The sequence below is a fragment of the Nicotiana attenuata genome, unplaced genomic scaffold (genome assembly GCF_001879085.1).
Source record: "Nicotiana attenuata strain UT unplaced genomic scaffold, NIATTr2, whole genome shotgun sequence".
NCBI lineage: Eukaryota > Viridiplantae > Streptophyta > Magnoliopsida > Solanales > Solanaceae > Nicotiana > Nicotiana attenuata.
The window spans coordinates 84,864-97,492 of record NW_017670359.1 but is presented as its reverse complement, the minus strand read 5'-3'; the positions used below and the strand labels follow the sequence as shown (position 1 = coordinate 97,492).

The 12,629-nt window shown below is 39.1% G+C and overlaps 1 protein-coding gene across 1 annotated transcript; it reads right to left on the bottom strand.

The window, feature by feature from the left end:
* Positions 1 to 6,787: 6,787 nt before the first annotated feature.
* On the bottom strand, positions 6,788 to 7,789 carry LOC109238322. The gene has a single exon (XM_019404755.1). It carries the CDS (start codon positions 7,787 to 7,789, stop codon positions 6,788 to 6,790), a length of 1,002 nt encoding a protein of 333 aa, XP_019260300.1.
* Between the last annotated feature and the right edge of the window lie 4,840 nt (positions 7,790 to 12,629).

Below are 12,629 nucleotides of genomic sequence, written 5' to 3'. Positions count from 1 at the left end.
CAACGAAATTTTATCTGGGGCACCACGAATGAGCACAAAAAAGTCCATTATGTAAATTGGGCAACGGTGACTAAAAGCAAAGAAGAGGGAGGACTCGATTTAAAAGACGCCACCTCAAAGAATCTTCTTGCCCTAAGTAACCTTGCTTGGAGAATAATTACAAATCCCACAGCTCTTTGGTGCAAAATTATCATTCTCAAATACACAAGGAGTAAAACCCCTTACACCACCTCCTTCATTTGGAAGAATATCTTAAAGAGATGGTCTATATGCTCTAAAGGCATTACTTGGCAGCCATGCAAAAATTCAAACCTTAATCTTTGGTCAACCAATTGGATTCCTAACCTCCTGCCCTTAAGGGAAAGTGTCGAAGGCCCTCTAAATTAAAATGATCCTTCCTTAAAAATAAGAGATATTATTACCAACGGGCAATGGGACCTCTCGAAACTCTCCTTCCAATTACCCCCCACTATAATGGATAATATTCTTCAAATCCCCATGCAACTCCACAACTTCAAAGACACACCCATATGGATCAGAAACTCTAGTGGCCAATACTCTAGCAAATCTTGTCTTAATATCATGAAACCCTACATAAGGCATCAACACGAGTTCATGTGGATTTGGAAGCTCAAGTGCTCTAACAAGATGAAGTACCTTCTCTGCCAATATCTCCACAACAGTCTTCCATATAGGAAACATCTAAATCACATAGGGATCAATATTAATAAAGATTGCCCTGCCTGTAAAACGGAAGAGGAATCTATAGAGCATATTTTTATCAATTGCCCCTTAGTGCAACCTCTTTGGCTAAAGCTTGGTATCTCCATTCCCCCACTAACTCCAAGCCAACACTGGCTCATTACTATTAATAATTTAACACCACCAAACAGAATACCTCATTTAGAATGGCGACACCTCGTTCCCTTTCTAATCTGGGGTATTTGGACCAACCGTAATCAAAATAACATTAATAACCTCAATAGGAAACCTTGTCTAAAATCCATATATAACCATACTATTGAATTTCATTTCTATGACAATAATAACCCCCTTTTTCACAACACTAAAATAACTCCAGTAAAATGGTATGCTCCCCAAAAAGGTTGGTATAAACTCAATATAGATGGTGCATGGACGAAATCTGAAGGTGGAATAAGGGGTGTATTAGAAATAGCTTGGGAAAGTGGATACTAGGATTCCAAAAGAAATGCTACGCTCTATTTCCACTCCATATAGAACTCCAGGCGCTCTTGGAAGGACTTCTACTGGCCAAAAAATACAACCTCTATCCTCTTGAAGTGGAAACGGATTCAACGGAGGTAATCAACGTAATAAAAAATGGCCATGAAGTCCTCACTAACCTAATCCTCTCTTACAGGTCATTATTGCTCCAGGAGAAGGGCCTCCAACTTCAACATAACTTTAGAGAAGGGAATGCTGTCGCTGACACCCTAGCTAAGGAAGCAAAAAAGATCACTGCAAGTAATTTCAACAAAGGAAAGACCAGGATGCTAGCAGAACCGCCATTTTGTGTACAAGAACTTTTGGAAAAAGATATGAGTGCGGACAGTCTATGCTTAAAGAAAATTTCCACTTCTTTATGCAACATGTTTAAGGCATTAGGAAACCAGAATATAGCATATGATAGTATAAGTATCTTCTTAATGCTCAAAAAAAAAGAAGAAACTTGAAACTTACATTTAAGGTTCTATTTATGCCTTTTATAATTATATACATAAAATTTATAATAATTAACAAGTGATACACGTGTGTTAAGAGTGACTAGTAAGTAAATAAGTCTTAGACTCTAATGACGCGTTCTAAAATCGTACGGTATAAGCACAAATCATACATTATCACTAGCGAGCTAGACTGTATATATAATTAGATCTAAGTTCTAGTACGGTGTAATCTAAGGAATCCTTGTTCAATTTCATTGGCTTAGCTCTCAAACATTGCTTTTCAACTTCGACTTCAAATAGTAATTTTTTTTAATTTTAATTTCAACCAAATATTGTCCAAATGTTTATTATACTCTCGAGTACCATCTCTCGAAGTAGGAAATATTTTTATACCCTCGAGGTAGCTTAGTGGTCACTTATAATAACACTACAAGAGAAAATATAAGAGATCGATTTTCTGATCTTTTTTGGTGCTACCGTTTTCATAGAAGATTGGTAAAAATAATACTCCAATAGGAATCCATAAATAGATTAAAAAAAAAGCATCTTCATAGAGTTATATTTTTTTTATTCAAATTGTAGCTAGTCATAGGAAGTCATTTGCTCGAGAAATATAAGGTCAATGGAGATATATTTCCAAATGCACATCTTGTAGGTAAAATGATGATCATCTTTAATGTTGCAATGCAGCTTTGTAATTTAACTAACATGGTTTACAGTAAACGTAAGTTGTATTCTCTGGTGTGTCTGTGTGTGGATTAGCAAAATAATTGGCAGTTCTTACTTGATATATGGCTCTGGTTTCATTATGTAAATGTAATTTTGACTCGTAGTATTGAAACTGTGGTGACTACTTGATGATACCTGTGATTTGTTTTACGAACATGTGAAGGTTTTTCTGCATTACAGTGTAATTTAACCCGTGATAGTAAATTATTTACCCTTTTATAAGTAACTTATTTGTGTAAATTTTTTTGTCTCCATGCTTCTAGTGTAATTCTTCTTTTACTAGTATCGGGTCTTAATTGATTATTTTTCATCATTTCTTTAACCTCTGAAATTATTCTTTTAATACTTTACTTCTGTTAGGTGAGGGTCTATTGAAAATAGCATCTCTCGCGAACATAAGGATTGCGTACACCACCCACTTTCCTCTGATCCCACTTGTGAAAACACACTTGGTATGTTATTGTACTGTAGGGAAATGACACCGAAAAATAACAATAATAATACTGCAATAATATTATTTGTAAGCATACACACGAATTGGCTTGAGTCGTGCTAAGCACTGTCCTAAGAATCTATTTCAGCAATGTGAAATATTTCCGCAGGATTAAACAAGCCCATCTCTATTTAGATAGAGGATACAAGAATCAGCAAAATTAAATATTACACAAATCCAGCTAGTAGGAAAAAAGGAAGAACAACTAATGTGTAATGTTAATTAAATATTATAAAAAAAGAATTGGAAGGAAGAAGAGAGAGACGTATGAGAAGGATGTTTGATGATTGAAATTGGCTTAAGGGAAGACCATTTTATAGGCAAAAAAGCTTAAGGCTTTTCTTGCCATTTGTCAAGTTTCTTTCCATTTGTCAATTCTCTTGACATTTGACAATTCTCTTGCATGCATCTTTCCCTTTATCTCTTTTAGAAGGCTTCCACATGGTCTTCTTCAAGACATTTGTCAACAAAGGTTTAAAATATTGCCACGGTCCCCCATTATTTTAAAGACTTTTCGAAATAGACTTGCTGGATTTGCATGGTCCAAATGTAATAGGTTTGGTGTCTTCTGGACTATGAACCAAACTTAGACCAATAAAATTTAACTCACAGAATTATTGGTGAAATATAATATTTCTATGAACCAATAATTCTTATTGTAAGTCAGAGATTTTATCAATCACATTTTGACCCCCGGTAATTTTGCTGTTCAACGCGGTTTTGTGCCCAATAGGCCATGCGCGTGCCTGATTATTCTTGAGAGCTCTAGAGACTAGGCCAAAATCTCATAGGAGCGACCCACTCCACTCTCATATAGGTGAATTCATCAAGTATATACTGCTTTTAAATACACCATCCATAAGGACTATGAATTTCATTAAGAGTTATAACTCAGCCTCTCAATTAGTAGCAGTCAAGCACTCTCTTTTAGTACTTCAGTGCCAATATCAACTTGTTATTACCCATATGAACCTACTTCATGGGATCTCCAATCACATAGGTTGGGTTACCATATCTATTGACAACATGTCGGCCTTAACCCCATCTCTTTTGAGGTTTGAAGAATTAATTTTCTTCCCACAGGTTTAGTCAGAGGATCGGCCAAATTAACTTCTGACTTCACATAATCAATGGAAATTATTCCATCTCTCAGTAGCTGCTTTATGACATCATGTCTCAATTTCATGTGTCTACTTTTACAATTATAAGATTTATTCTTTTCTATGGCTATTGCCGCCTGGCAATCACAATGTATAGACACAAGAGGCAATACGTCCTTTATTAAAGGGATAATAGCTAAGAAGTTTCTTGGACACTCAGCCTCATAACCACCTAATTCCAGAGCTACAAACTCTGATTCCATGGTCGATCTAGCAATGATCGTCTGTTTAGCTGATTTCCACGATGTTGCACCACCACCAAAGGTGAATACATAACCACTAGTGGATTTTGTCTCATCTGAATCAGAAATCCAGTTTGCATCACTGTACCCTTCTAAAATAGAAGGAAATCCACTATATAGGATACCATAATTCATGGTTCCTCTCAAATATTTCATTAGTCTATCTAATGCTGATCAATGCTCTCTGTTGGGGTTATGAGTATATCTACTCAGTCTACACACTGCATAGGCTATATCAGGCCTTGTAAAATTCATTAAATGCATCAGACCCCAATAATCTGAGCATATTTAGACTGAGCAACTGGGTCACCACTATTCTTTTTCAACTGAGAGTTAGCATCAAAAGGAGTGCTCGCAGATGTGACATTAAAATATTCAAACTTCTTAAGATGTCTCTCAACATAATGTTCTTGTGACAACATTATGCCATTTTTACTCCTTATAACTTTAACTCCTAATATCATATTTACTTCACCCAGATCTTTCATATCAAAATTAGAAGACAAAAATAATTTAGTACTTTGCACAATATTTAAACTTGTACCAAATATAAGCATGTCATCAACATTAGACATATTATCACGTAATCATTGTCTACCACTTTAGTATAAACACATTTATCCACCTCAACTGAAGAAAAACCGTCTCTCAGTAAGACTTGTTCAAATTTCTCATACCACTGCTTAGGAGCTTGTTTAAGGCCATAAAGAGATTTAATTAATTTACAAACTTTATTTTCTTGTCCAGGAATGACACAGCCTTCAGGTTGAACCATATAAATCTCTTCTTCTAAATCACCATTTAGAAAAGCAGTTTTCACATCCATTTGGTGGATAAAAAGCTTATGGATTGAAGCTAAGGCAATTAAAACTCGAATAGAAGAAATTCTAATCACTGGTGCAAATGTATCAAAATAGTCTATATTTTATTTTTGAGAAAATCCTTTTGCTACTAACCGAGTTTTATATTTATCTAAAGATCCATCAGGATTAAATTTCCTTTTGAAAATCCATTTACAACCAATAGGCTTTGCATCAGGAGGTAATTTAGTTAAAACCATGTATTATTTTCTTAATAGAATCAATTTCAACTTTTATTGCCTCTTTCCAATATTTAGCATCTGAAGAAGATATAGCTTCAAAATAAATTGATGGTTCATTATTGACAAGAAATGTTTGAAAATTATTTCCATATGAAAAATATTCTTTCCTAGGCCTTTTACTCCTTCTCAATTCCTCATTAGAGGTAATTTCACTATTTGTTTCAACAGGTATATGAGAAATTTTATCAGATAGTGGAAAAATATGTTCAAAGAATTCTGCATTCTTTGTCTCAATTGTAGTATTGCAATCAAGCACATCACTTTTTAAAACAAGAAATCTATATGCAACACTATATTCAGCATATCCAATAAGCATGCAATCAGCAGTTTTAGAACTTATTTTTCTCTTTTTAGGTTCAGGCAAAAGAACTTTAGCAAGGCACCCCCACACTTTTAAATATTTTAAATTAGGTTTGTAACCCTTCCACAATTCATAAGGAGTTTTTCCTGTTCTTCTATGTGGTATTCTATTTTTGTAGGTGACATGCAGATAAAATAGCTTCACCCCACAAATTATCAGGAGCGTTAGAACTAACTAACATAGAGTTCATCATCTCTTTCAATGTTCTATTTTTTCTTTCAGCTACTCCGTTTGACTCGGGTGAATAAGGCGGAGTTACTTCATGAATAATTCTATTATTTTCACAAAATTCATTTAAAGATAAATATTCTCCACCTCTATTTCAACCTCAGTTTTATAAGAAATAAAAGCATTAAATGCATCATCTTTATTTCTAAGCAAATACAACTTAGTATATCTAGAAAAATCATCAATAAAAGTCATATAATATCTTTTACCACCTCTAGTCATAGTCTGCTTCAAGTCGCCTAAATCAGTGTGAATTAAAGATAACAATTCAGTTTCTTTATTTACGGAAAAACATGTCTCTAGTACTTTTAGCTTCAGCACATCTTTCACACTTGTTAATATTATTTGAGTCTAAACCAGATATTAATCCAAGTGACTGCATTTTCTTTATATATGTGACATTAACATGTCCTAGTCTAGCATGACATAGAGAAATAGACTCAACCATATAAGCAGAAGTAGATACATTTCCATTGATAACATCAGAAATATTAAGTACAAAGAGTCCTTGGTTACAATAGCCCTTTCCCACAAACACATTATTTTTGGTCATTATGATCTTATCAGATTCAAATGACACTTTCACTTCGGCTCTTCCCAACAAGGATATAGAGATCAAGTTTGCCCTCATAGTAGGAACATGCAGTACATCAACAAGAGCTAAAGTTTTTTCCGAAGTGAGTTTCAGGAGAACTTTACCCTTACCCAAGACTTTGGTAGTACTTGACTCTCCAAGGTAGACCTCTTCTCTATCATCCTCTACAGGAGTATAAGAGAAAAATGCTTCTCAATTTGCACAAATGTGCCGAGTAGCCCCAGAGTCTATCACCAATTCTTTTGCATGTGCTACAATGTTTACTTGAGAAATGACAGCTGCAATAATATCACCTCCTTCGGCTAAGTTAGCCTTAGGAGTATTAGTTTTTCCTTTGTCATTTCCTGCTTTGTACTTGCACTGTGAGGCATGATGGCCCGATTTTCCACAAACAAAATAAGAGCCTTTTTTTCTTTTAAGGTTAGGATTTTTAGGCTTGCAACCTTGAGACTTATTCTCGTACCTTTTGCGATTGTTGTTGCTGCTTTGCACTAAGTTTGCTTTAAGAGCTGTCATCCTAGCTTTGACAGATTCTTTTCTGTTGGAATCTTCAATTAGGATGTGGGTCACAATTTCCTCAATGGTGAAATATTTTTGTTTGTGCTTTAAGTTTTTTTTGTAGTCACTCCATGAGTCAGGCAGCTTCTCAATTAGCACTCCAGCAGCAAACTTCTCTGGTAAAGACATTCCCTCGGCCTTTAAGTCTTCTAACAATTTTTGAAATTCATTGATTTGTACGTTCATCTCTTTATCATCTCTCATCTGCCATTGATAAAAATTTTCTACTACAAATTTTTGTTTTGTAGCATCTTCAACAGTGAATTTTTTAATTAAGGCTTCCCATATAGCTTTTGCTTCTTTATAACTGCAATACACGTCAAACAGTTCATTAGAAATAGTTTGCAATATGGTATGACGGCATACCTTGTTGGCGTGTTGCCATGACTCCACTATTTTATTATCAGCGTCTGCACTAGGTTGTGGATGCAGCAGTGCATGTGCAACACCATGGACATCAATCAGTGAGAAAATACGTTCTTGCCGACGCTTGAAATTTTCATTGGCAAAAATTTCAATATTTGACACATCTGGAAATGGCCTGGCATATGGTAGTGCAACTGGGGCTGGAGCAGCGGACGTAACGCCAACATTGGCGGTATCAGTAGTATTTTCAGCATCAGTTTTATTTGCCATAGTTTCTTAGATTGTAGTAATTGAGAGCAAGAATTTCAATAATAATACTGCAATAATATTATTTGTAAGCATACACACGAATTGGCTTGAGTCGTGCTAGGCACTGTCCTAAGAAACTATTTCAGCAATGTCACGACCCCAGTTCACCCTCCATGAACATGTCGTGATGATACCTAGTTCCTACAACTAGCTAAGCCTAACAGTGCGGAATAATTAATTAAAACTGAACATACGGAAATAAAAACTGTATATAAGGCCACTCGGCCTATACAACTCAAAAAAAATATGTGGAAGTCTACAACTAAAACCCAAAACCCGGAAACTCACGGGAAAACACAGGCTAATAGAGTATAGTAATCAGCTCTACACCAGAATGTCTAAACAACATGAAAAGGAAAAAAAAGGAAACTATCTGCTAAAGCCGGAATAGAGTAGAGACTCCTGGTCTGCGGACGTAGCAGATATACCTCAAGTCTCAGCTAGGACTCTCCACCACGAGGATGATACGCCTGGGAGGAAGTACCTGAATCTGCACATGAAAGACATGCGCAGGAAGGGCATGAGTACACCACAGCGGTACTCAGTAAGTGCCAAGCCTAACCTCGGTTGGGTAGTGACGAGGAAGGTCAGGGCCCTACTGAGATAACATAATAAATAATAAGATAACAGAAACAGTTTAAATAAAGTCCACAGCGAGAATCTAAACCAGGTAAATAAGGATAGACGGCAATAGAAAGCAAAGGTAACAATACAAGGAAAACTGCCATCAACAAGGAATAGTAGCCGGGGATCTCTTGGTATCCCGAGGATCGCTTGGTATCCTCATCATCAACGGAGGGATCTCTCGGTATCCCGAGTATCTCTTGGTATCCTCAATAAGTAATCGGGGATCTCTTGGTATCCCAATATATATATAGAATCACATGTGCCAGGGATCTCTTGGTATCCCGCACCCTCAGTCCAGAATATCTCAAGTACAGGGGGATCTCCCGGGAAGCCGTCTCGTAGTCCCAAATTAAACACACAACAACAACAATTCAAAAATCTCGGAACAATGCTAAAAATCATGACAAGAAGTAGTAAATTATAGCCTAACATGCTTCACAGAGTACAAATAGCACAGCTAAAACAAATAAGCAAGTAAGCCAGCTAAACATGAGTCTCTAAGCTAGCACAGGTATAAACTTACAGTTAAAATGAACAAGTAAACAAGAAATCTATACTTCAAGTAGAAACGGGTTTACAACAATTAGCTCAAGTACGCGCTCGTCACCTTACGTACGAGGCATTCAAATATTCAAAGATCATATCCTAAGGGGAAAGGTCCCCCACACAAGATTAGACAAGCCACTTACCTCGAACCGGCTCAATATCAACTAGAAGCCACGCTCTTGCCACGAGTATCCGACTCCAAATGGCTCAAATCTATTCAATTCAATTACACATTATAAATAACATCGCAAACACCTGGTTTTGCTAATAAATTCAAAGCTACGGCGTAAAATTAGGTGAAATAACCAAAATGCCCTTCAGGCCAACGCCCCGGAATCGAATAATTTTCACATTTTCAGAACCCTTGTACTCTCACGAGTCTAACCATATAAAAATCTCCCAAATCGGAGGTCAAATGCTCACTCAAAACTCAATAATTTAGCCAATGAAGTTTTACCCCAAATTATCCAATTTTTGATCCAATGATGCATTTAACTATATAATGATGAAATATAACTAGAAGGGATTAAGGAAACGTTACCCAATAGTTTTCTCTTCAAAACCCTTTGAAAATCGCCCTTACCCGAGCTCTCAATTGATTTCTCCAACTTTTGAAACTAACCCTCGAATCTGATATTTCACCCCAGAGATTTTCGCTTTTGCGGTCAAGGGACCGCTTCTGCGGTCCCGCTTCTGCGGACCACGAGCCGCTTCTGCGGTTCTTCATTAAAGTCAGATTTCCGCTTTTGTGGTCTTAAACCGCACCTACGGTTGCCACTTATGCGGATTCATTACCGCTTCTGCAGTTTCATTTAAAAGGACAGATTCCACTTCTGCGGATAAATAACCGCTTCTGCGGTTCCTGAGGGGAAGACCAATCTCGCTTCTGCGATGAGAAAGCCGCTTCTGCAGTCCCCAAGCCGCAGAAGCGAAAATACCAGAAGGAACAAAATACCAGCTGCTGCAAACTTAGAAATTTCCTCCGTTAACCACCCGGAATCATCCCGAGGCCCCCGGGAGCTCAACCAAAAGCACCAATACCACCTAATATCTTATTCAAACTTTTACTAATCTTGAAAACACCTAAAACAACGCCGGAAACCTGAATTAATCAAAGATTCAAGCCTAATAACTTCAATTTCCAACAATACACGCTTTCGATCAAAAACCTACCCGAACCTCGTCCGAATGACCTGAAATTTTGCACACACATCCCAAATGACACGACGGAACTACTGTAACTTCCGGAATTCCAATCCGAACCTCGGATCAAAAACTCACTATCGGACCGGAAACTCCAAAAATTCAAACTTCGGCATTTCAAGACTAAATGAGCTACGGACTTCCAAAATACATTCCAAACATGCTCCCAACCCCGAAATCACCTAACGGAGCTAACGGAACCGTCGGATTTCCATTCCGAGATCGTCTTTATGCTGTTCCAACTACGGACCATTTTTTAATACTTAAGCTCTCATTTAGGGACTAAGTGTCCCAAAACTCAACACCGAATGTCCCGACAAACCAAAATAGCAGAAATGAACTTAGGGGGAAGCAGTTAATGGGGGATCGGGGCGTAAATTCTTAAGACGACCGGCCGGGTCGTCATATCCTCCTACACTTAAACATTCGTTCGTCCTCGAACGAGCATAGAGAACATACCTGAAGTAGTGAAAAGATGAGGGTAACTGCTGCGCATATTCTGCTTGGTCTCCCAAGTCGCCTCCTCGGCCGGCTGACCCCGCCACTGAACCTTCACTGAAGTTATGTCCTTTGACCTTAATTTTCTGACCTGCCTGTCCAATATAGCCACTGGCTCCTCAACATAGGATAGATCCTTGTCTAACTGGACTGAACTGAAATCCAACACGTGCGACGGATCACCGTGATACCTCCGGAGCATCGAAACATGAAATACCGGATGAACTCCAGCCAAGCTGGGAGGTAAGGCAAGCTCGTAGGCAACCTCCCCAACTCGCCTCAAGATCTTAAAAGGGCCAATAAACCTCGGTCTCAGCTTCCCTTTCTTCCAAAACCTCATAACGCCTTTCATAGGCGAGACCCGAAGCAGAACCCGCTCACCAACCATATATGAAACATCACGAACCTTCCTGTCCGCGTAACTCTTCTGTCTAGACTGGGCTATACGGAGTCTGTCCTGAATCACCTTGACCTTCTCCAATGCATCCTGAACCATCTCTGTACCCAATAGCCTGGCCTCACCTGGCTCAAACCAACCCACCGGAGATCTACACCTCCTACCATATAAAGCCTCATACGGCGCCATCTGAATGCTGGACTGATAATTGTTGTTATAAGCAAACTCCGCCAATGGCAAGAAATGATCCCAAGAGCCTCCAAGCTCAATCACACACGCACGGAGCATATCCTCAAGAATCTGAATAGTGCGCTCGGACTGTCCGTCCATCTGGGGGTGAAATGCTGTGCTCAACTCCACCCGAGCGCCTAACTCTTGCTGCATGGCTCTCCAGAACCGCGATGTAAACTGAGTACCTCTGTCCGAAATGATAGAAACTGGAATACCATGCAGACGGACGGTCTCCCGGATATAAATCTCCGCCAACCGCTCCGATGAATAAGTGGTACATACAGGAATGAAATGAGCGGACTTGGTCAGCCGGTCCACAATAACCCAAATGGAATCAAACTTCTTCAAGGTCCGTGGAAGTCCAGATACAAAATCCATGGTGATGCGCTCCCATTTCCACTCCGGAATCTCTATCTGGTGGAGCAACCCACCCGGGCGCTGGTGCTCATACTTCACCTGCTGGCAGTTGAGGCATCTAGACACATAACCAACTATATCCTTCTTCATCCGCCTCCACCAGTAGTGCTGCCTCAGATCCTGATACATCTTCGCGGCACCCGGATGGATGGAATACCGCGAACTACGGTCCTCTGCTAGAATCATCTCTCGAAGACCATCAACATTGGGCACACAAATCCGGCCCTGCATCCTCAATGCTCCATCATCTCCAATGGTCACATCCCAGGCATCTCCACGTTGAACCTTGTCCCTGAGGACAAGTAAATGAGGGTCCTCATACTGCTGCTCTCTGATGCGATCAAATAATGAAGACCGGGAAACCACACAAGCTAGGACCCGGCCGGGCTCTGAAAGATCCAATCTCACGAACTGGCTGGCTAAGGCCTGAACATCCATCGCCATAGGCCTCTCTGAAGCCGGTAGGTATGCCAAACTCCCCAAACTCTCCGCCCGGCGACTCAAGGCATCCGCCACCACATTGGCCTTGCCCGGGTGATATAGGATAGTGATGTCATAATCCTTCAGCAGCTCTAACCACCTCCTCTGACGCATATTGAGATCCTTTTGCTTGAGCAAGTGCTGCAAACTCCATTGATCAGTATAGATCTCACAAGGCACTCCATATAGATAATGACGCCAGATCTTCAAGGCATGAACAATGGCAGCTAACTCAAGGTCGTGGACAGGGTAATTCTTTTCATGTATCTTCAACTGTCTGGACGCGTAGGCAATCACCCTACTGTCCTGCATCAACACTGCTCCAAGGCCAACTCTCGAGGCGTCACAATAGAAAGTATAAGACCCCGAACCGATAGGCAGCATCAAGATTGGGGCTGTAGT